This window comes from Arachis ipaensis, chromosome B10 (genome assembly GCF_059453495.1).
Source record: "Arachis ipaensis isolate K30076 ecotype BB chromosome B10, ASM5945349v1, whole genome shotgun sequence".
Lineage (NCBI taxonomy): Eukaryota > Viridiplantae > Streptophyta > Magnoliopsida > Fabales > Fabaceae > Arachis > Arachis ipaensis.
The window spans coordinates 36,883,429-36,907,619 of NC_142435.1; the positions used below are offsets into that span (position 1 = coordinate 36,883,429).

At 34.3% G+C, this 24,191-nt stretch overlaps 2 protein-coding genes across 3 annotated transcripts in view; both read right to left on the reverse strand.

Annotated features, from left to right (window-relative positions):
- Positions 1 to 295: 295 nt before the first annotated feature.
- On the reverse strand, positions 296 to 1,817 carry LOC148579704 (uncharacterized). The gene is made up of 2 exons (XM_088490971.1): positions 1,388 to 1,817; positions 296 to 363 (listed from the first exon to the last, which is right to left on the reverse strand). Exons 1-2 carry the CDS (start codon positions 1,815 to 1,817, stop codon positions 296 to 298), a joined length of 498 nt encoding a protein of 165 aa, XP_088347097.1.
- A 2,209-nt stretch (positions 1,818 to 4,026) lies between these two features.
- The window catches only part of LOC107620518 (alcohol dehydrogenase 1-like), a 73,128-nt gene continuing 52,963 nt past the window's right edge, over positions 4,027 to 24,191 (reverse strand). The window contains exons 3-10 of one of the 2 annotated variants that reach the window (XM_088507688.1): positions 9,681 to 10,012; positions 9,088 to 9,170; positions 8,482 to 8,557; positions 8,329 to 8,390; positions 8,140 to 8,203; positions 4,484 to 4,515; positions 4,238 to 4,399; positions 4,027 to 4,143 (exon numbers count right to left, since the gene is read on the reverse strand). In XM_088507688.1, coding sequence (XP_088363814.1) covers positions 4,027 to 4,143; positions 4,238 to 4,399; positions 4,484 to 4,515; positions 8,140 to 8,203; positions 8,329 to 8,390; positions 8,482 to 8,557; positions 9,088 to 9,170; positions 9,681 to 10,012 — 928 coding nt within the window. Of the gene's footprint in view, positions 4,144 to 4,237; positions 4,400 to 4,483; positions 4,516 to 8,133; positions 8,204 to 8,328; positions 8,391 to 8,481; positions 8,558 to 9,087; positions 9,171 to 9,680; positions 10,013 to 24,191 lie in introns of those variants that run through there. The other variant, XM_021112985.2, reaches the window with a different exon arrangement.

A 24,191-nucleotide genomic window follows, 5' to 3' on the forward strand; every position in this document is an offset into this window, starting at 1 on the left:
ATATATATATATATAAAAAGAGAACTATCCTCATAAACTATACTCATCATCAATACAAAATAACATTTTATATACTTTTTTTTATATACTAAAGGAAAAACTTTGTACAACAGTGGAGTTAGAATCCAAGAATAAACTTGGTCAAGATTTAAGAGTAGTACCCAGAAATTAATTTGGTTATAGAGAAAAGATTGGTGATCATCGTGTATATAGATGCATGGTGTGTTGTCTTGAATTGTGGACTGTGTTTATCAGAGACCTGCGAAACGCAGGTAACGTTTTGCAGGCGTTGGAATCAAAAAAACTGCAGGCCCTGCAAAACGCAGGCTGGTGAGGGAGGAGAACCAGCAAGCGAAACATGTCCTGCATGCCGACAGGAGCAGAGCCAAACGCAGGTTGCGTTTTACAGGCTCTCTAGCTGCATGCGCGCCACGTGTACTCTACGGGTGTCTCAGCTTGGTGCTTATAAGCGTAAAACGCAGATGGAAGGAAGCAAAGTAAAAACTTAGTTACTGAAGCAAAATGAAAAATAGTTGAGGGAGAGTGAGGAAGGAAGAGTTTACTGTGAGAAGGAGCTTGTTAAAGAAGAAGGGCACGGTGTAGGAAAAAAAATGGTGCATGACTATACCAAACCAGAAGAACATATTATTGAGTATTTGGATCATCCTCAATTTGTAAGTAATTTTTTTTTAATATGTAACAATAAATATATAGGTTTATTCGAATTTTATTTATTTATTTGTGTTGTAATTAGTAGTATTGGGGTTATTAATATTATTATAACTAATATTATGTTGTTATTTATTTCTCATTACGGTTTAATTTTTTTAATACTGGTATTATATTATTGGAAACATTTTAAGTGCACCAGGAGTACCGGTACTCCAGTTATTTTAACCGTTGATCTGAATTATAAAAAAATATATATAATATATATTAATTAAAATCAACGGTTAAAACAACTGGTATACCGGTACTCTCCGGTGCACTTGAAATGTTTCCTACATTATCATTGTTATTAATAGGCAGTGTTGTTAGTGACGTTGTTGTTATTATTATTATTATTATTATTATTATTATTATTATTACTATTATTATTATAATAGTGGATATGTTAATGAGAATAATTTATTAATAATTTTTAATAACAATAATGTGTAATAATTTATTATTATTATTTAGTGATTTATTATTATTTTTATGATAATAATAATAATAATAATAATAATAATAATAATAATAATAATAATAATAATAATAATAATAATAATAATAACAGTAAACGGTTTTTTTTAATCATGTTTAATTAAAAAAAATTTATTATGTTTAATACTATATTAGGCTCAGTAATAATAATTAATACTGTATGTTAATAACAGAAGTGTACCTTTATATTTTTCGTATAGGTGCGTGCCATCAACTTGCACCAGTGGCTTGCAGTGTCTGAATGCTACAATACACGGATAGAAGCTCCAAAAAACGCGGTGCAGAACTCTTACACCTTGAACCTCCTCAATCTCATGGTAAACAGGGAGCATTTTAATTTGAACACGAGACCTTGGCATCTTCACTATCATTGCTTTCAACCATACTGGCAGAGTCTGGTAAGAAACTTCCCAATCATCGAAAACTTTTGCGACAGCTTTCTGCTTTGCCAACCAAGCCTTGCGGTAACTCACAGTGTAGTTGAACCTGCCTTGAATTTCTGCAATAACAGACTTCACCTTTATCGAAGGGTCTGCTACGACCAACGGCCTAATGGCATCAGCAATTGTGTCTGAGTCCAACTTGGCATGATCTTGTGAAATCGTGCCCATGGTGCACGTGTGCTTGCCATTGGATCTCCTGATCTCCCAACAAGCTTTTTTTCGAATCAAGCTAGCTCGGATAAGCCAGTCGCACCCTGCACCATACCCCTTACATTTCGCATAGAATGTCTACGGCTCAGACTCATACACAGTGTAATCAACTCCTCTAGAGATGGTGTAGCTTTTGATTGCAGATATCACCGACTCTCTGGAACCAAATTCCATTCGGACACTAAACTCACCATCTTCTGCCACAACGTTGCCTTCACCTACGACATGCGCACCACCATCAGTCAGACAAGGCAAATAAATTAAGCACTATAGGAAACTTGAGTTAATAATCATAACATACCCGTATTCGCATACTCAGAAAATTCCGAGGTATGCATGGCTTCGAGATCTAGAGTCCGCATAAAAGACGGAACACCAAACGGGTGTTGGCTTACAATGGCATCCGCCTCATTCTGCACCGCCGGATTGCCTGCCAAGTCTCCGTCATCGTTTTCGTCATCGACTTCATAGTTAGCTTCAAATTCCTCTTCGCTGTCATTATTATCTTCTTCCCAATCTATATCCCCGAGCTCAACAACATTGACCTCGTCACCGACCGTACCCATCCCCGACTACTGTTCAAACTCAACGTACAGCTCTATCACCGGCACGTGAAATCGGGTTTATCGATAAATATAGAACATCTGCTGCATGCTTGCATCATCAGTGATGGTCATTATTTGAAACTGTATCAGCCCACCAAATACTTGCACAGGATTCCTGTACAAAATGTTGCTCACCCTTTTCGAAATGTGACTTTGTATGTTCACACAAAGACCATTTTGTAACTCTACAAAACTCGTGCTGTATGGAATAGCAAATGAAAATGGACATTCACAAACAAAACCCACTCCTTCGTGTGTATTCGGTATAATCTTAACGTTATAATACACTCGTATATTTACAATATCCTCCATATTCTCACTTTTTTTACCCTTCTAATAACCAAAAAATCTCACAAGCACAAGCATCAGATACATGAAAGAAAAGGGAATGGGAGTACAAGTGAAGAAGAGAAGTGAGGTGCGAGTTGGTATTAGCTGTGTTAGCTATTTATATGCAAGGCTCTTTATTAAAATATTATTTCGCATACAAAACGTAAGTTGCGTTTTGTACATTTCGAAAAAAAATTTAGGCCCAAATAAAACACAACCTACGTTTTCTCTTCTTCCAAAAAAATTTGAACAGCCCATCTGACAAACGCAGCCTGCGTTTTACTTTTTTTTTTAAAAATTAATAAATCTTTTCTGACAAATGCAACCTGCGTTTATGCTTTTCTCTTAAACCAAAAAAAAAATTCAAATGCAAAACGGAAGTTACGTTTTGTTTAATTTGAAACAAAAAAAAACGAAATGCTAGAAAATGAAAAACGGAAGCTGCGTATTTCTCCTTACACCCATAGCAGTGAAAATTTTGGCTGTTGCTCCATTTCATGGTGATACACCACGAGCTTCTCCATTTGAAAAAAATGAGCCAGTAGTACCATAACTCTATCTATTTTCCTATTAAATCTATTATCACCTTCTAAGCTATTATTACCAACTAAATCAACTAAATCCGTTAGTAAAACTGCCAATAATATGTGACATTAAATTCGACGAAAAATCAAACAGTATTCAACACTTTTTTTTAACGGCGATTAAATCCTGTGAATGAAATTCAAAGGCTCTAATCATTCCAAAATTGTGAAGAAAATATTAGACTTTGATTTTGTGATATGAAAACGTGCTGAAGTGACTTGAAGGTATTCAATTTTGATTTGTTTTCATTTTGAGATGATTGGTCTAAAGCGGATTTTAGATAAAAGCTTGCGGCTTGTGCTACTTTGTAAAGTTACTTGCTATTGTCAACTATCACACATCTCGGGAAATTTATTTTTCCAATATCAATCTGATATGAGTATATAAATATAGCATTACTTAAAAATATGAGTTATGCTATGTGTACACCAAAATCAGTCACTAAAATTAGCCACCAGTATAAAATATATGTTGAAATACAAGTACACATTGAAAATAAATTAAACCACACATGTATTTATATATAAATATATTGGTGGCTGAGTTTAGTGACTGATTTTGGTGTACAAATAGCATTTTCCTAAAAATATATAAAAAATTAAATAGTAGTTTTCCTTTCAGCAACAGTAAAGTTGTAAAAAACACGTCTAGTCGTTCATGTCTATGATTGTCCTTAGACCTTGTCCTTTGATCATGTAATCAAAGGCTTTATTGATTTCAGAAAGAGGAACTCTATCAGTTATAAACTTGTCCAGCTCCAATTTCTGCCAAAAAAGATTAAAAAAAATAGTGTATAACTCAATTTCTTTTTGTAGTTTAAATTGAAATAACTATAGAAACTGAGTTGATTGTACTTACGTTGTTCATGAACATATCAACCAGTGTTGGTAGGCCAGTCTTAGGCTTGTAGTTCCCAAAGGTTGTGCCTGTAATTGTCTTTTCATTAAGAAAATTGAAGGGATTAGTCTTGAAAACTGCATCACCACTAGGCACTCCAACAAGTACAGCAACACCCCGTCCCTACATATTTCAAATCTTTTAAGTTAATAACAAGATAATGAAAAATATCAACATGATGTGATCTATCCCTTGAAAATCACATACATCATGGAGAGCTTCCATTGCAGACATTAAGGGTGTGTGTGGTTGGAGGGAATGCAAGTGTATTCTCAGAAATTTTGAGATGGGAATATCTTATTCCCATGTTTGGTTCAAGATTTAAAAAATTATTCTTGGGTATGTTTTATTCCCTGGAATTAAAATCCCACTCATTTCATTCCCATCTTCCCCCTGATTATCTTTAATTCCAATGGGAATAGAATGTGTATAATAAAGTGAAAAGACCAAAATACTCTTGTTAATTTCACTCCAACCCTTCTTTTCAGATTTTTCCCAATTCATTTCAAACAAAACTAAACCCTAGCAGAAACCCTCCTCCATGAAAACAACTCCCTAGCGAGGCTTTTCTTCAAATTCACGGAGGCTCCATCGGCGTCGGCGCCGCCTCGCCGCCGATTTCAATTTGCACGACCACTGCGATCCTTATTCTAGAAGAAAATCATTCGCGTTTGTGTCATCATCACAGCTCACCTCGGTTCACCGCTACTGCATTTTCGCCGCCATCGTCGCGACTCTGTTTGGATCCTTTGCGTTGTGTGGTCGCGTCTGGCCTCTCTCCTCTGTTTGAGATCCATTGCTCATGCGTCTCTGCCTCCGCGTCTGTTCGAGTTGCGCTTACTGTTCGTGTCATCTCCATCCTCGCGTCTGTTCGATTTGTGCAACCTTGTTCATCTTTTTCAAGCACAGAATCTTCTTCTTCAGGTAAGGATTTTAAACTGTTAGCACTGTATGGCTTTCTAGTTGTCCTATGATTAGTTACTGATAAGTAGAAATCGGACTGATTTGCATGAGAGAGTAACTAAATCAGAAATTGATATCATGCAATAATAGTCTTTGAGATGAAATGGTGATCATTGATTTTTTTTTTCCTGAGTTTGTATGAACTTAACTGAATTGCCAATCATATAGTTGAATTGAGGTAGTTTGATGATTTGCCTCAATAAAGAGTTTAGCTTGTGACATATTTTTACATGCTTAATTTGGTTTAAATCTGACAAAAAACATATTTTTACATGATTAATTTGGCTTGAAAAGATTGCTCAATCTTCCTCATCTCCACTGGGTTTGCTGCTCTGCTGCCTCCTCTGTTTAAGGCTTCATCTTTCCTGGTTCGTTTTTCTTTATAACTATAACAAATATTAATCTGTTTTCTTGTGTATAATATAACTTGATCTATTACGTTTTATGTTATATAAGTATTGAAGTTTTGAATTTTGCATTTATTACTTTTGATGTCAATGGAGGATTGAGTTTACCTCTTTTCTTATTTAGAAGCTTCTTATATAACTTGAAAAGTATTTAATTTCATTTCTTGTCTTGTTGCATATTAAGGATCTTGTTCGATTTTATGTTGGTTGAAATGAAGTAGTTTTAGCTTAGGAACTTATGATATTAGCACCGGCATAATGTTCTTATTGCACTGCACTGCTATCTTTATGGCCAAGGCCAAATAACTTGGAATTTAATTTATAGGGCACCTAAATTAGTATAATTTTAATCAATTTTTAATTGGATTGAATTAGATGAAAACCAATTTGAATTTGAAGGGAAGGATTGAGTAGGAAAAACAAAGTTTTGTTGTGATTTTAGGTTTCATTGGGGTATCTAGTTATATTGTTAAGCAATTTTGATACACTTCAGTACTTCACAATGCCAAAACTGAGGCCCTCTTATAGCCATACACCAACAATGAAAGAACACCCTATAAACAAATTGGAATCAAAATTTGAGACTGGATGCCTCTCTTTCAACTGCGTATGTTATGTCACATATATTACTATCTGCAACAAGCATCACTGATCAATGCACCTACAATTATTAGCAACCCCACTCTTTTCACTCTAGCCCCCAAATGAACAAAAGTAAAAGCACTTTTACAGCACCAAATTGATTTGATCCATGGCGCAACTAGGACATCATGTGGGATACATATATACTCTGTCTCAGGTCCAAACTCTTCGAACCAAAATACCTTCGGCCTAAGTTTGTGCATTCCAAAAGCCTAAAACCTTATGCTGGATTGCTGGATGGGCAATGTGGGCTAAGGGCAACAGGTTCAATCATTCTATGGAGCAAGTGAGAAAGAGCCAAATACAAATGCTATGTGCCTCTGGCATATTATCTATATGTCCACTACTTCAGGAATGACGGCTTTGCCCAGACAAATCTATTGCATCTCATCTCTCCAAATCTGCAAGGACAGCAATTATACACATAGCTTCAATGTAATTTTCTATCCTAATTTGTTTATAAACATAAAAAGAATGTACTTTAAAATATTAAATTCACCCATTCATTGAAATCATACCATGTTATTATTAAGGTGAATCTCAAGTTTTAGGTGTGTTAGATACTCTGTTTCTTTTGATAAGTATCGTTAAAAACTATGTTATTTTATATGGTTGATTGTTTATATCTACTAGCTTGGTTTTGATTAATAATATGTATTGCATACTTGAATCGATTTACAAAATTTGAATGTTTTCTAGTTAAATATTTTAATGTTTTGTTCTTTTTTTGACAGAATGGATCCCAAACAGAAGATGAGAGTTATTGCCTGCTTGATTTTTCTATGTATGAGGTTGTCTATTGTAACATTGATTTCATTTTATTGATGTCTGTTCTTGTACAAGAGTTGTGCATGTAAATTTTAACTTTTGAGATTTCTTTGTAACTTTAATTTGGATAAGAGTAAAGCTTTTTAATACATAGGTGGTTAGAACAGTTGAGATTTGTTTTATATAAGTTCAATTATTGATTATGAGACGAATTATGAATTATAGAATTTTTGAAAATTTAAATACGTATTTTGTGTCAATTTTAATTAAACATATTTAATACTAGGGTTATTTTAATAAATTTAAAAAATTTAGAGTCAATAATAATTTTAATTAAAGATTTTGTTATTAGGAATATTTTAGTAAATTTAAATAATTTAGAGTCAATAATAATTTAACTAAAGATATTTGTTATTAAGAATATTTTTGTAAATTTAAAAAAATTTAGAGTCAATAATAATTTAACAAAAGATATTTGTTATTAAGGATATCTTAGTAAATTTAAAAAATTTAGAGTCAATAATAATTTAACTAAAGATATTTGTTACTAGGGATATCTTAGTAAATTTAAAAAAATTTAGAGTCAATAATAATTTTAATTAAAGATATTTGATATTAGGGGTATTTTAGTAAATTTAAAAAAATTTAGAGTAAAAAATAATTTAACTAAAGATATTTGTTATTAGGGATATTTTAGTAAATTTAAAAATAAAATAAAAATAATATTTTATTATAATTATATTTATTTAAAAAATTAGAGTCTAAAAAATTTAATTAAAAATATTTTATTTTATTATATTTATATTTTATTATATATATTTACTAAATTTAATCATTAATATTCTAATTAAAAATTATAAGAGCATTTTGGACAAAGTATTCACACTTCCCAAATATATTAAATATGAACCAAACAAAAACTAAAACATTTCTAGGCATATTATTAATATTCTATAGATTTTATTTTTACAAACCAAACATAGAAATACTATATACTTAGTAATATTATTTCAAGAAATCATATTCCTAGTAATGATATTCCTAGGCATAAAAATTAATCCTTGAACCACACATACCCTAAGGCATTAATGTTTCCAATGCATTCTATGCACCTATCAATTCCACCATTTGTCATCTCTCTGAGGACCTATATAGATTGTAACAAAGGTTTTAGCAATTATGATATAATAAATATTGTAAATCAAGCTAAATAAAAAATATCTTAAAGATTTCTTTTTATTTTTCTTTATTTATTTATTTATTTTTTTTTACCTCATGAACTGGTCTTTCATGTTCTTCTGGATTTATGAAGTCTGTTAGTCCAAATTTCATGGCTAGCATTGAGATGTGAAAGAAAAGAAAAAATCATTCAGGTCAAAAATTACTTTTGAATGAAGTTTGTTGGGTTAGAAGCAATATGCTTACCATACTCAAGTTTGTTGGGATTCTTGTCAATTCCAAATATCCTGGATGCTCCAGCAATTTTTGCACCTTCGGCTGCCTAATCATATAACCATAGGAGAAATACTAATGTAAATCGAAAATGTTTGGTAACAAAAAAAAATTAGCCAAAAACAGTCATAACTTGTCTTATTTAGTATTTATCAATTGTTGCGACAATTAATGAATGTTAAATAAGACAATTTCTTGCTGCTTTTTTTTTGTCTCCTTAACATTTTCGACGTAAATAACATTTATCTACTATTAAACTTGACTTGTCAAACCACTCTTTTGCTCCAGGCCAAACTTTTAGAAGCAAATTACTTGATTGGGGTCATGGTTGGAATTGAAGTCCTAAATCATCATTTCAATTATTTTTATAATTTTAGAATGAATAAAAAAGTTAGAATATATTTTTTCTTGAAACATGAAAAACTTTAAGAAATTATAAAAATTTATTTATCTAAAAATTATAAAAATAGTTTAGGAATCTATCTCAACCATTTTTCTCATTTGTCCTTAAACTTGAAGTAAATATTTTTTAGCTTGAAATAAATAAAATTGTTATAGTATAATTTAGATAGATATTACAGCCAGTCCAACAGTTCCAAGCCCAAATATTGCTATTGAAGCCCCCTTCTTTGGTTTGGCAACATTGAGAATTGATCCTATCCCTGAAAATTTTAAAATTTTCTGTCTTAATTTTTACACAAACAAAATAGTAAAATACTTCAGCTATAATTCAGAGATGTATTGGGTGAGTTTGTTTATTTTTTATCCTGGAAAAACGATTTTGCAAAATATATACATATATATGAGTTTAATAAAATTACAAAAAAATTATTACAAATTTATAAAAAAAAGTCAATACAAAATTATTTTTTGATAGATAAAAAGGTAAACAAACAATGCACCATAATTGTCTCTACAATATAATTAGTCTATCGAATAGTGATCGATTTAGTAACCAAATATCTTTACCAAATTTTTTTAGTCACTATATCGATAGCTATGAACATATTTCTTCTAACAATAGTACTAGTGCTGGGTGTATATTAAAATTAGTCATTAGTATAAAAATGAGTTAAACAACATATATATTTATACACATATATAATAATTAATTTTGATGTACATAGCATTTTTGTTCTTATAATGTGTGATACATTAAAATGGTTAAGAACCTGTTGAGATGCCACAACTGAGGAGACAAGCTTTGTCCAAAGGAAGCGTGGGATTGATCTTAACAACACTTCCTGAATGAACAACTGTGTATTGGCTGAAAGTGGATGTGCCAAGGAAGTGACTTATAGGTTCCTTGCCTTTTATAGTAGAGAACCTTGATTTTCCGTCACTTATCATACCCTCTCTTGTTGGGTTTATTCGCAACACCTCACACATGTTGCTATCTTCACTCTTGCAGTGTGGGCATCCCCCACACTCTCCCGTGAATAGTGGAAGAACATGATCACCAGGCTTGATATTTGATACACCATCACCTACACTCTCCACAACCCTGCTTAGTAATAGAAAATTAATTAGTAATCGAGTTCAATGAGAGATCACCCGTGATTAAAATCATGTAAGAAATTCACACAAGATAATAATTCGTACTCGATATAAGAGAAAAAATAAATTAATTAATCACATATAACTTTTATCGTAATTTTCTCGTACATTAATAGTCATGCATGTTGTTAGAGATATAACTATATATATTGTCTCTTTTTATTATTTTAAATTTTTGAGATGAGTAGTTTTATGACATGATATCAAATTTTTATATCTGAAAAATTAAGAGTTAGATTCTTGGTGAACATTAAAAAATGAAAAAAAAAATAGAATAAAACAAATAAAAAAGAGAAAAAAAAGACCTGTATAAAAATCAAGAAAAGAGACTCTTGTTTGAAAGAGAATGTTAAAAATATAATTATATATGTTGCCTTTTTTTATCTATTTAGATTTTGGGAAGAATAGTTTTATCACAAGTGTTTATTCACTGAAGTTAATTAATACACTTTTTTTCTTTTTCTTAATGAACTAAATTCTGAATTAAAAATTTTAAATTAAACATTTGTTTATCTTATATACACTGTAATTGATTTTTTTTCCCACCTCATTATTCACATCCTTCGCTATGTTGGTAGATGATGTGTGTGGTAAGGATTGGAAAGTCAATTAATTAGCATAGCTGCAACCTGGCACAATAGAATTGGTAGTATGAAGTTCGTTATTGTCTGAAAATATAAGTTAATTATTATGTTAAGGGAGGCTAGCTTAACTAACTTAGGGTGTGTTTGATAACACGTTTGAAGGAAAAAAGCATGTTAAAATTTTTTAAAAGTTTTAATTTTTTGTTTGTCTAATTTTCTTCTCTACAAATGCAGAAATGATTTTGTTTATAAAACCACGTTTACAAGAAGCAATAATTTTTAACTTTTCCGTATTTTTCTTTTACCAACTTTATCTTTTATACTTGTTATTGTATTATTTATAAAATTCTTATTATTTTTCTCTATATGAACTTTTTTTATTATTTATTATTTATATTTTTTATTAATTTTTTATTCGATATTATATATTTTTATAGTTATAATTTTTGTGTATTATATTTATTATTATCTTTTTTATAATAGAATTTATTGATCCCATTAGGTAAAATAAATTAAACAAAAAAATTAATTATAAATAATAATAATAGTTAAAAATTATAATGTACTAAAAAAGAGTACTAAGAGTATTAAAAATATACTATATAAAAAACATATAAGAAAAAGTATAAAAAAAATTAAACATATATAAAAAAATAACATTATAATTTAATGTCATGTCCTTTTAAGTAATTATCTATCTAAAAGTGATTTTAACTAATAAATTCAAATAATATTTATTTTATCAAAATTAATCTTGATAAAGAGATGCCAAACATAAATTATGTTGACACAAACTTACTTCTACCTAAAATTAATTTTATAAAATCACTTTTATTCAAACTCCAGTTTGACAAACCATAATCCAAACACACACTTAGTGAGGCGAGTTAGTGTACTCATGTATATAAGCCAAGTTTGTATTACAAGCAAAGCATGACTCATCATTCTAAATTGGAATTATTTTCGGAAGCTAAAGGTGTGTTTGGTTTAGTTATTTTTTGTTGACTTTAGAAAACAGTAATATTACGTTTTATGATGACAAACATATTTGGTTGAGTTAAAAAATCCAAGTGTTATTTTTTTATTTTTTATGGTATTTTTCAATTCGGCAAGTTAAAGATTAATCTGGTACTGAGTTTCATTTAAGGATTTGTCGCTGGCCATGAGTTGCTGTCCGTAAACGCGATAAGCCTCAAAGTGGTCCCTAAAGTTGCACTCGAGTCTCATAGTCGTCCATGAAATTGCACTCCGAGACTTAGATTCGTCCTTCCGGCACATTCCGTCCACCTGGCACCATCGGAAATGATCTGGACTTCTCCGTGACACGCTGGTAACGGAAGTCGAACCATGAACCGTCAGCAAGTGAGGAATGTGAGCGTTTGTCAGGATGACCAGGAGCATCAGGCAAGCATTCCCAAACCTTGGTCTCAGAGCGTAGAACCCAAAAATTCCGAGGAGCATCCGCTAGCTGACGTGGATTAGTAAACTTTTATGATACAATTTAGTCCCTAAATCAAAATTAAAAATTTTAATTCCCAAATTTAATCATCATTTTCTTCTCTACAGTAATTCCTCTTTTCTCTATAGACATAGATCTTCATATCCCAAATTCACAATATTTTTCTTTTTGTTTATTTTTAGTTGAAGTATCTCATAACAATAATAACAACTAAAGTTTTCTTAACAACCATTATTTGAACAAGTTTAACAACTTTTATCCCTTTTTTTCCGTAAGAAAGATTGTGAGATTATAACATAAAAAAAGTTATGTGATATATATAATTAAAGAAATAATGCAAAGTTTAGTTTCTAAAATTTTAAACATTCATAAAAATTTGTTGACTTTTAAAAATGATTAAATTGATTCCTAAATTCATAAATTGTGAATCTCAACTCATCTATAATGCTAATATAAAATGTTAAAATGTCACATGACATTTACAAACAAAAAAATGATATGATTAATACTTTAATATGATCAAATTAGTGTCTTAAATTAGTTAATTATATTTATTTTGCTTAATTAATTTTTTATTAATTAGAGACTAAAATAATAAATATTAAATTAGGTAAATTTTTGTTATTTTTTTGTTTCTCTAATATTACCCTTAATTAATTTAAAATACCTATTTAAATATAATAAAATTTTAGACACGTTATTTTAATGGAAATGTCATGCGATTTGAAATGCCATAATATAACACTTTATATTAATACTATGTAAATGACAATTAAATTAGGATGATGCATGGTTATTTTGGAACAGGATTCGAAAGAAAATGTAATGTAGTATATAATAATAACGAGGTAACTTTTTAATTCCGTAAATACAAGAGATAGATTTTTGTAAAATCATATAAAAATATAAAATTGAATTTTGTAAAACATTTTAATTAAACTAGAGTTAAATGAGTGCATAAAATATTAAATACAAAGACATAGTATGTGACTTTTAATTAACAAAACATATGCGTGCTTTCAATTAAGTTGTAATTTGTAGTCTCTTTCACATCCATATGGAGAAGAGAAGAGAAGAAAAGAAAAGAGAGGGATTACTACTATAGAGAAGAGAATAATAATTAAATTTGGGGATTTAAATTTTTAATTTTGATTTAGGGACCAAATTGCACCATAAAAGTTTACTAATCCACGTCAGCTAGCCGTTACCTGGCCAGCGTGTCACGAAAGAGTCCAGATCAGCTTTCTGGTAGTGCCAGGTAGACGGAATGTGCCGAAAGGATGAATTGGAGTCCCGAAGTGCAACTTCAGGGACGAATATGAGTAACTATTAAGAGGACCAACCTAACTTTTTTCAGGACGAATATGAGTAACTATTAAGCTTTCAGGGACCACTTTGAAGCTTATCTCGTCCGTAAACTAACCGCTAGATCAACCTAACTTTTTTCTTTTTTTGGTCGGATGGATTGGAGAACCCCAATCCTAGGTACACACCCACACTACACACTCACCCACACAACACTAAAGGATATCACTACACACCCACACAACACTAAAGGGTTGCTTTTCAACTTAGTGCATACACCAAGGTTCGAACCCGGATGCAGTGTATTAAGAGGCACATGATTTACCATTTGAGCTAAGTCTCAGCTGCAGATCAACCCAACTTGGTTAATCCAAGTGTTATTTGATGAGTATTGTTTGTGTAGGCTCATATAAAAAAGTTGCATAGCCCAAAGGAAATAAAGCCAATTAGTTTTGGACAAAAAAATTGGGTATTACAGCTACAGTTTGGACAAAGAAAGAAAGAAGCATTATACAGCATCACATATTCAGGCATAGCAATTTCATAGTTTGGTACGTCTCAATAGGAGAAAATTCTCTCTCAATAGGAGAGTTCTTCTAGAATACCAGGTTCTTCTCCAATAGGGAGCTATCACCAATCTTCTTTTATACCAATATTTCCAAAAGTTTAACAATCACATATTAGTACTACCAATAATCAAACAAGTCTTATAATCCGAAGTGATCTCATAACCCGAACTGAGCTCATACTCCTACACAGGTTTCTGTACCAGTAGCAAGACACAGACATAAAACCTACAAGAGTAAAGCAACATCAAGTGAGGGAAAAGGTAGACATAGATTCTGTAAAAGGAAAAGTTATCAGTCTCAATAAACCAGGTGAGCTAGGATTCAAAGTGGACTGTCTCAATATAGTGGAAAAAATCATCTCTGATAAAGTGGTAAGTTATAAGGCATGCAAGAATGCTTTATTAGGAATATGGGGTAATCCACCAGGTGTAGCTGTCACTGAGATAGGATTAAAGAAGTTACTTTTCAGCTTCAAAGATAGAAAAAAAGGGCTTCAAATACTTCAGAATGGACCGTGGAATGTGAGAGGCAATCTGATTAATCTTCGACTTTGGACAGAAGGTGAATCTGTGTTTGAAGTGAATCATGATTTTATGGAATTCTGGGTTCAAGTTCATGGTATTCCTGTTGACTACATGAGCAAGGAAACAGCCATTCATATTGGAAACATGTTAGGAGTTGTTGCTGAAGTAGAAAACCCAAAGGTGGATGGAGTTCTTAGGAGATCTTTTTTGAGAATCATAGTAAGCATCAATATACAAAAGGCTCTTCCAACAGGATTTTGGTTAGCAAAAGAAAAATCGTCAAACCTATGGGTATATTTTTACCAGAGTGTTACTGCTACAACTGTGGCATCATTGGACATGAGAAGAAAAACTGCAAAAATCAAACAGCAATGGCGGTTTGGGATCTGACAAAGCCCAGATACTCAGCAGGTTTGGGAGTTAGCCAGGTTCGATCTATTACATCCATAAGTGCTGGTAGTTCAAGATAAGGAGGATGGAAAGATCAAGATGAGGAAGAAGCAGTGCGTGGACAACAAACCATGAGAAGAGAGAGTGAGGACAGACAAGATACTGAAGAAAGTATGATCAGAGATGAGCAGAATTTGCAGCATGAATTAAGGGAAGATGATTTCTTGGAAAATCAATTTTTGGAAGAGAATGAGAGAGAAAGAGCAGAGGGGCAGGTAAAAGAACCACAGAATATCCCAGATTTTCAGGGAATGAATGCTGACCTAGAGGAATTAAAGGAAGCCTATATAATGGATAGCTTAGTAGGGGAGATCGGGAAAAAAATGAGGGACTAGAAAGACCAGCCCAACAAGAAGAAGCTGAAGGAGAATTCCAAGAGAGGGTAAATTTTGGATCAAATATTGACAAAAGGCCCAATATAGGAATAACACATGTCCAACAAAGCAAACATGCTGGAAGGGAGCCCAACATTGAAGGTCCAACTAATTGGATTGGGGAAGAGTTAACTCAGAGAGAAATAAAGAGTCAAGATCAGAAGGAACATCACAGAGCAGAAGCAAGCTATGAAGCCCACATCCTAAGGATAACAGAACATGAAGTGCTGATCCGCAACAACCAGACAAATAGAAGCAATAGAAAAGTGCAGACTCAAAAAATAACTCCGATATTATATAACAATTCCGAGCTGATACACACCCGCTGGAGTTATAGGAGCAACAAGGAGAAGCTGAGTGAGAACAGGGAAGAAAGCACTAAAGAGAAATACAAGCAAGAGTACAAAGTAGAGAGTGGAGACATGTATTATGTTGAATTAGCAAGCGACGGTGAAGAGGAAGCAGAGAAGATGGTGGAGAATAGCAGAGGGACATCAGGGTGGGAAATTGAGCTAGCTAATTGTATGCAGCAAAGTTTGAAATTTAAAAGGAAGAGAGAGGATAGACGCATACTGCAGATAGCTGGAGCAGCCTGAGAGGAAGATAACAAGAAAGATCCTGTGCAAATCAGCAAGAAAATCAAGAATTATGAGGAAGGGGCAGCAGAATGGGATAGAACTAAGGAAGGAACAGAGGATTGGGATGCAGGTAACAACAACAAGGCTGAGGAGGCGGACCTAAACATGCCCCAAATTCAGCCATGAATATTTTAAGTTGAAATTGCCAAGGAGTGGCGGCATCCTTGACAATGGCTGAATTAAAAAATATTTACAAATTTAGCAAGCCGTCAGTAGTTTTTTTTTTTATACAAACTAGAGCTAAGGAAGGTAGAATTAATTATATTAGAAGGAAGTTATGTTTTGATAAATCCTTTTGTGTAGAACTCCGAGGCTTGTCCGGAGGTCTATGTATTTTATGGAAATAAAATGTAAGCATTAATATTTTGTCGTGGTGTGATAATTTTATTAAGACTAGGATAATTATAAACAATGATGAATTTTGAAAATGTGTTTTTGTGTATGGTAATCTAATTTTCAGGAGCAGGAAGAAGTTATGTAGAATTTTAACAGCCAATAATTGGGAGCAAGAGGAAGCACAAATATACATTGGGGACTTTAATGATGTTCTAACACAAGAGGAGAAGGCTGGCTTACACCCAAAGCCTAGAGAGCAACTTGAAGAGTTCAGGAAGTTTGTAACTAAAAATAGTCTCATGGATTTGGAACTTAAAGGAAACAAATTTACTTGGTTTAGCAACCCAAGAAATGGGTTCGTAACCAGGGAAAGACTTGATCGAGCCCTAGCAAATTGGCAGTGGAGGGAGAAGTTTCAACATGCTATTTTGGAAGCCCTACCAGCGATAAGCTCAGATAATTATCCTTTAATGCTGGCTACCAACCCGACGAATAAAACGAGTACGCTTTTTAAGTATGAGGCCTTTTGGAAAGATCATGAGGAATGTCACAATGTTATTAATACAGGATGGAACAAAGAGATCACAAGAGGAACTGCTTGGACTAACATTATTCATAAGGATGAAGAATTACAAGGAGGAGCTGAGAAAATAGAGCAGAACCATCTTTAAAAGGGCTGACAAGGAAATTTTGAAGATGAAGGAGGAGCTCAGAAAATTACAGAATTCAAGCTTGGAAGAAAATAAACAGCAACAGATAAATCAGATAAAAAGAAGAATTTCAGAAATATGGAGGCAAGAAGAAAAATATTGGGGACAACGGTTAAGATTGAAATGACTTAAATGGGGAGATAAGAATACTAAATTTTTTCACGCTACTACCATTCAGAGGAGAGATAGGAATAGAATAGAACGATTAAAGAATTCAGCAGGACAATGGATCCAAGGAGGTGATGAAGTATTAAAGCTGGCTGAAGAACATTTTTTCAAGTTGTTCACTTCTGAAAAGAGAGAAAAGTTACAGGAGTGCATCACAAAAATACCGAGAAAAGTAACCAATGAGATGAATGAAGAGATTCTAGAAAACATAAGAGATGATGACATAAGAGCTGCAGCCTTCAGTTTGGGGAGTTTAAAGGCCCCAGGACCAGATGGACTCAACGGGATGTTTTACCAAAAGCATTGGGAGACTGTGAAAGAAGAGGTATGCGCAGTTGTAAAGAAGTTTTTTGAGGAAGCTATTATGCCTGAGGAAATCAGTGAAACTACTCTTGTTCTTATTCCAAAAACAAACAATCCAGAAAACCTTAATCAGCTAAGGCCTATAAGTTGTTGTAATTTTATATACAAGATAATATCTAGGTTGATAGTGGTAAGGCTGCAGAAGATCTTGGACAAGATAGTGTCCCCAATGCAAAGTGCTTTTGTTGGTGGGAGGCTTATTCATGATAATATAATCATTGTTCAAGAAGCCTTTCACAGGTTGGGAAAAAAAGGGAAGTATGGAGCCAATGAAATGGCAATCAAGTTAGATATGAATAAGGCTTATGATAGACTTGAATGGGACTTTCTTGAAGAGGTGCTCAAGGCCTTCGGATTTAATGAAAAGTGGGTAAAGTTGATGATGGGATGTGTGAAGAGTCCAAATTATAAGATAAAAATAAATGGCAACATGTCCAACAAGATTAAACCTCAGAGAAGCTTGCGGCAGGGGGATCCGTTATCACCCTATCTTTTTATAATGGCAGCAGAGGTCTTTACTATCCTAATGAATGAAGCTCAACAGAAAAATCTAATCTCTGGTATTAAACTTGCACCAACAGCCCCATCTATAACTGATGGTGACCAAAAGCGGGTTAGGAATTTTCCTCAAAATTGGAGTTAGCGTTGCGAGTATAGTCCTAACCTAACAAGTTGGCTGCCGATCAAATTGGAAATTCACAAGATGTGTCACAATTCAAAACTAATTCAAAACCGAGAGTATTGCCTCCCGAGTCGTCTCCCAAAGAGTACTTTAGAACAATGAGTGTGCAAATCCGGTTGTAGTGATCAAAGGTTTGTGAATGAAGAAATGAACATATAAAGCAATAAAAGAACATGCAAAATTGTAATAACTGAACTAATTAAAAAAAATTAAAGAACCGACTATATAATATAAACAAGTAAAGTATAAAAGAGATTAACATGGAAATGTATGAAAGATTAAAAGCATCAAAAAGAGTCTTGGCTTGTAGTGAGCTAAGGGTCCTTTCCTTGTTGGAGCCACAACTATGACAATTATGATGGATTAGTCTCACTTGATCAACCCTCACATCGGAAAGTAAGTTAAATGAGCATAAGTGTCCTTAACCCACAAATCCAAAATTGCTTGCTAATTGCTTTAGCAACAACTTAGCGTTAGTGGAAACAAGAACAATTAACAACCCAAGAATTGAAACTAAATGTTGGACATTCCAATTCTAAGAACCCAATTGCTCACTTTACCCAAGCCAAGAACCAAAAATTTAGCCTAAAACATGTTTGACATTTTGTCAAACACTTGGTGGGCAAAAACCTTAAACATAGAGAAAATGAGAAATGGCTTAAAACTAAAAGCAACAATTGGTCTCAATCAACAAGAATAACACAAGAAAACATGAAACAAACATTAAACATCAAATTCATCAACAAGAAATTAAAATTGCAACAGAGAAGCGAAATTGAACTATAACTTGAATTAGAAGAAAGAGTAATGACAATGTAACTCTAAAGAGTAATAACAAGAGAGTACTTACAATGGAAGCTTAGCAAAATCCAAGATCAAAAATGGAAATGGCACTTGAATGTAAAACCCTAATATAAACCCTAATAGAGATGATGAAAAACTTAGAGAAAAACTAACTAAAGCTTCCTACTACTACTCCTAAAACTATACTAATAATATGCTATGTTATGTCCTTCATTTCCTCTCCAATATGAGCTAGAAGACTTCAAAAATGGGCCTCCAAAGCACCCAAATTGCGAGGCATGTGCTCTTTTAATGAAGTCATGTGCGGACACCTGTGCGGACACATAGATGCGTGCATCCGCATACTTCGCGAGAAATCCAGGCCTGTGCGTACGCACAAATAGCCGTGCGTACGCACACTACGCGATGCTTGGCTGGACGCGCGACGCACTCAATGCAATCCACGCGCTCTGATGGGGCCGCTGTGCGTACGCACAGGTAGCTGTTCGCACGCACACGTCTCTGAGCTCATCTCCTTTGTTTCTTCTTGTCTCCTCTACTTTGCATGCTCTTTGGTGCACGAAATTATGATCTCAGGCAACGGTGCCAAAACTCTGTACGCACATCTTAATAAATCGTTTTTCATTCATAACTTCGATACAACTAACCAGCAAGTGCACTGGATCGTCCAAGTAATAAACCTTACGTGAGTAAGGGTCGATCCCACGGAGATTGTTGGTATGAAGCAAGCTATGGTCATCTTGTAGATCTCAGTCAGGCGGATATCAAAAGGTTATGGAGTTTTCGAAAATAAATAATAAATAAACAGAAAATAAAGATAGAAATACTTATGTATATCATTGGTAAGAATTTCAGATAAGCGTATAGAGATGCTTTCGTCCCTCTGAACTTCTGCTTTCCTGCTGTCTTCATCCAATCAATCCTACTCATTTCCATGGCTGGCTTTATGTAAGGACATCACCATTGTCAATGGCTACTTTTCATCCTCTCTGGAAAATGGTCCGATGCGCTGTCACTGCATGGCTAATCATCTGGAGGTATCACCGTGGTCAATGGCTGCATCCTATCCTCTTGTGAAAATGGTCCAAATGCTCTGTCACAGTACGGCTAATCATCTGAGGTTCTCAATCATACTGGAATAGGATTCACCCTCTTTTTGCGTCTGTCACTACGCCCAGCACTCGCGAGTTTGAAGTTCGTCACAGTCATTCACTCCCAGAGTCCTACTCGGAACACCACAGACAAGGTTTAGACTTTCCGGACTCTCATGAATGCCGCCATCAATCTAGCTTATACCACGAAGATTCTGACTAAGAGATCCAAGAGATACTCATTCAATCTAAGGTGGAACGGAAGTGGTTGTCAGGCACGCGTTCGTAGGGGAATGATGATGATTGTCACGTTCATCACATTCATATTGAAGTGTGAATGAATATCTTAGAAGCGGAATAAGTTGAATTGAATAAAAAAACAGTAGTACTTTGCATTAATTCATGAGGAACAGCAGAGCTCCACACCTTAATCTATGGAGTGTAGAAACTCTACCGTTTGAAAATACATAAGTGAAAAGTTTAGGCATGGCCGAATGGCCAGCCCCCATGATCTAAGAACCAGATGTCCCAAGATAGCTAAATACAATAGTAAACAGTCCTATTTATACTAAACTAGTTACTAGGGTTTACAGAATTAAGTTTAAATGCAGAAATCCACTTCCAGGGCCCACTTTGGTGTGTGCTTGGGCTGAGCTTGAATGTTACACGTGCAGAGGCTCTTTCTGGAGTTGAACGCCAGGTTGTAACGTATTTCTGGCGTTCAACTCTGGTTCGTGACGTGTTTCTGGTGTTTAACTCCAGACTGCAGCGTAGAACTGGCGTTCAACACCCTTTTGCATCATCTAAACTCGGCCAAAGTATAGACTATTATATATTGCTGGAAAGCCCTAGATGTCTACTTTCCAACGCAATTAGAAGCGCGCCATTTTGAGTTCTGTAGCTCCAGAAAATTCACTTTGAGTGCAGGGAGGTCAGAATCCAACAGCATCTGCAGTCCTTCTTCAACATCTGAATCTGATTTTTGCTCAAGTCCCTCAATTTCAGCCAGAAAATACCTGAAATCACAGAAAAACACACAAAATCATAGTAAAGTCCAGAAATGTGAATTTAACATAAAAACTAATGAAAATATCCCTAAAAGTAACTAGATCCTACTAAAAACATACTAAAAACAATGCCAAAAAGCGTATAAATTGTCCGCTCATCACAACACCAAACTTAAATTGTTTCTTGTCCCCAAGCAACTGAAAATCAAATAGGATAAAAAGAAGAAAATATACTATAAATTCCAAACTATCAATGAAACATAGCTCCAATCAGATGAGCGGGACTTGTAGCTTTTTGCCTCTTGAATAGTTTTGGCATCTCACTTTATCTATTGAGGTTCAGAATGATTGGCATCTATAGGAACTCAGAGTTTAGATAGTGTTATTGATTCTCCTAGTTCAGTATGTTGATTCTTAAACACAGCTACTTTATGAGTCTTGGCCGTGGCCCTAAGCACTTTGTTTTCCAGTATTACCACCGGATACATAAATGCCACAGACACATAATTGGGTGAACCTTTTCAGATTGTGGCTCAGCTTTGCTAAAGTCCCCAATTAGAGGTGTCCAGGGTTCTTAAGCACACTCTTCTTTTGCTTTGGACCTTGACTTTAACCGCTCAGTCTCAAGTTTTCACTTGACACCTTCACGCCACAAGCACATGGTTAGGGACAACTTGGTTTAGCCACTTAGGCCAGGATTTTATTCTTTTAGGCCATCCTATCCACTGATGCTCAAAGCCTTGGGATCCTTTTTATTATCCTTGCCTTTTGGTTTTAAGGGCTATTGGCTTTTTGCTCTTGCCTTTTGGTTTTAAGAGCTTTTGACTTTTTCTGCTTGCTTTTTTTATTTTTCTTTCTATTTATTTTTTTTTGCCATTTTTTTTCTGCAAGCTTTGTATTCACTGCTTTTTCTTGCTTCAAGAATCATTTTTATGATTTTTCAGATTATCAAATAACATGTCTCCTTGTCATCATTCTTTCAAGAGCCAACATATTTAACATTCATAAACAACAACTTCAAAAGACATATGCACTGTTCAAGCATTCATTCAGAAAACAAGAAGTATTGTCACCACATCAATATAATTAAACTAAGTTCAAGGATAAATTTGAAACTCATGTACTTCTTGTTCTTTTGAATTAAAATATTTTTCATTTAAGAGAGGTGATGGATTCATATTCACTACTTTAAGGCATAGACACTTAATACTAATGATCATGTAACAAAGACACAAACATAGATAAACATTTAACATAAGAGAACGGAAAACAGAAAATTTGAGAACAAGGAATGAGTTCACCTTAGTGATGGTGGCGTTTCCTTCTTGAGGAACCAATGATGTCCTTGAGCTCTTCTATGTCTCTTCCTTGTCTTTGTTGCTCCTCCCTCATAGCTCTTTGATCTTCTCTAATTTCATGGAGTATGATGGAGTGCTCTTGATGTTCCACCCTTAGTTGTCCCATGTTGTGTGGAGGAAAATGTATCCCCTGAGGTATCTCAGGGATCACTTGATTTGCAGTCAAATGTTCTATCACTGAGCTATAGACCCTTGAGATGAATCTTTTCCATCTCCCATGACTTGGAGGTGGAAGCTTTTGTCTTCCCTTTCCCTTTTCTAGAGGACTCTCCGGTCTTGGGTGCCATCAATGGTAATGGAAAAACAAAAAGCTTATGCTTTTACCACACCAAACTTAGAATATTGCTCGCCCTCGAGCAAGAGAAGAAAGAATAGATGAAGAAGAAGAAGATATGGAGGAGATGGAGGAGATGGAGGGATGTGTGTATTTGGTTATATGGGTGGGCTTGGGTGGGAAAGAGATTTTGTATTTTGAAGGTAGGTGGGGTGTATGGATGTGAGTGGTTACTAGAAAACAGAAGGGATGATTATAAATGAAGAGAGAGGGTGATATAGGATTATGAGGAGGTAAGGTGAGTGGAGGTATGTGGGGATCCTGTGGGGTCCACAGATCTTGAGGTGTCAAGGAATTGCATCCCTGCACCAATTAGGCATGTAAAATGCCTTTGCATGCAATTCTGGCGTTTAAACACCGAATTGATGCTTGTTCTGGGTGTTCAGCGTCCAGATGCAGCATATTTCTGGCGTTGAACGCCAGCCAGATGCTTGTTTCTGGCGTTCAGCACCAGCTCTTCTTCACTGCGCATTTCTGGCGTCTGAACGCCAGGATGCTGCTTGTTTTTGGCGTTGAACACCAGAAACATGCTCTGTTCTGGCGTTGAACACCAGACAGATACTCCTTACTGGCGTTTAAACGTCAGTGAGATCCTCCTCCAGGGTGTGATTTTTCTTCTGCTGTATTTGATTCTGTTTTCAATTTTTATATTTATTTTGTGACTCCACATGATCATGAACCAAATAAAACATGAAATAATAATAAAAATAAAATTAGATAAATAAAAATTGGGTTGCCTCCCAACAAGCGCTTCTTTAATGTCAATAGCTTGACAGTGGGCTCTCATGGAGCCTCACAGATGTTCAGAGTATTGTTGAGACTCCCCAACACCAAACTTAGAGTTTGGATATGGGAGTTCAACACCAAACTTAGAGTTTGGTTGTGGCCTCCCAACACCAAACTTAGAGTTTGACTATGGGGGCTCTGGTTGACTCTGTTTTGAGAGAAGCTTACTGTGCCTCTTTTCCATGTTTACAGAAGGATGACCTTGAGTTTTAAACACAAGGGAGTCCTCATTCAATTGAAGGACTAGTTCGCCTCTGTCAATATCAATCATAGCTCTTGCTGTGGCTAGGAAAGATCTTCCAAGGATGATGGATTCATCATCATCCTTCCCAGTATCTAGGACTATGAAATCAGCAGGGATGTAAAGGCCTTCAACCTTTACTAATACGTCCTCTACTTGTCCATAAGCCTATTTTCTTGAATTTTCTGCCATCTCTAATGAGATTTTAGTAGCTTGCACCCCAAAGATTCCCAGTTTCTCTATTACAGAGAGGGGCATGAGGTTTATCCCTGAACCAAGGTCACACAGAGCCTTTTCAAAGATCATGGTGCCTATGGTACAAGGTATTAGGAACTTTCCAGGA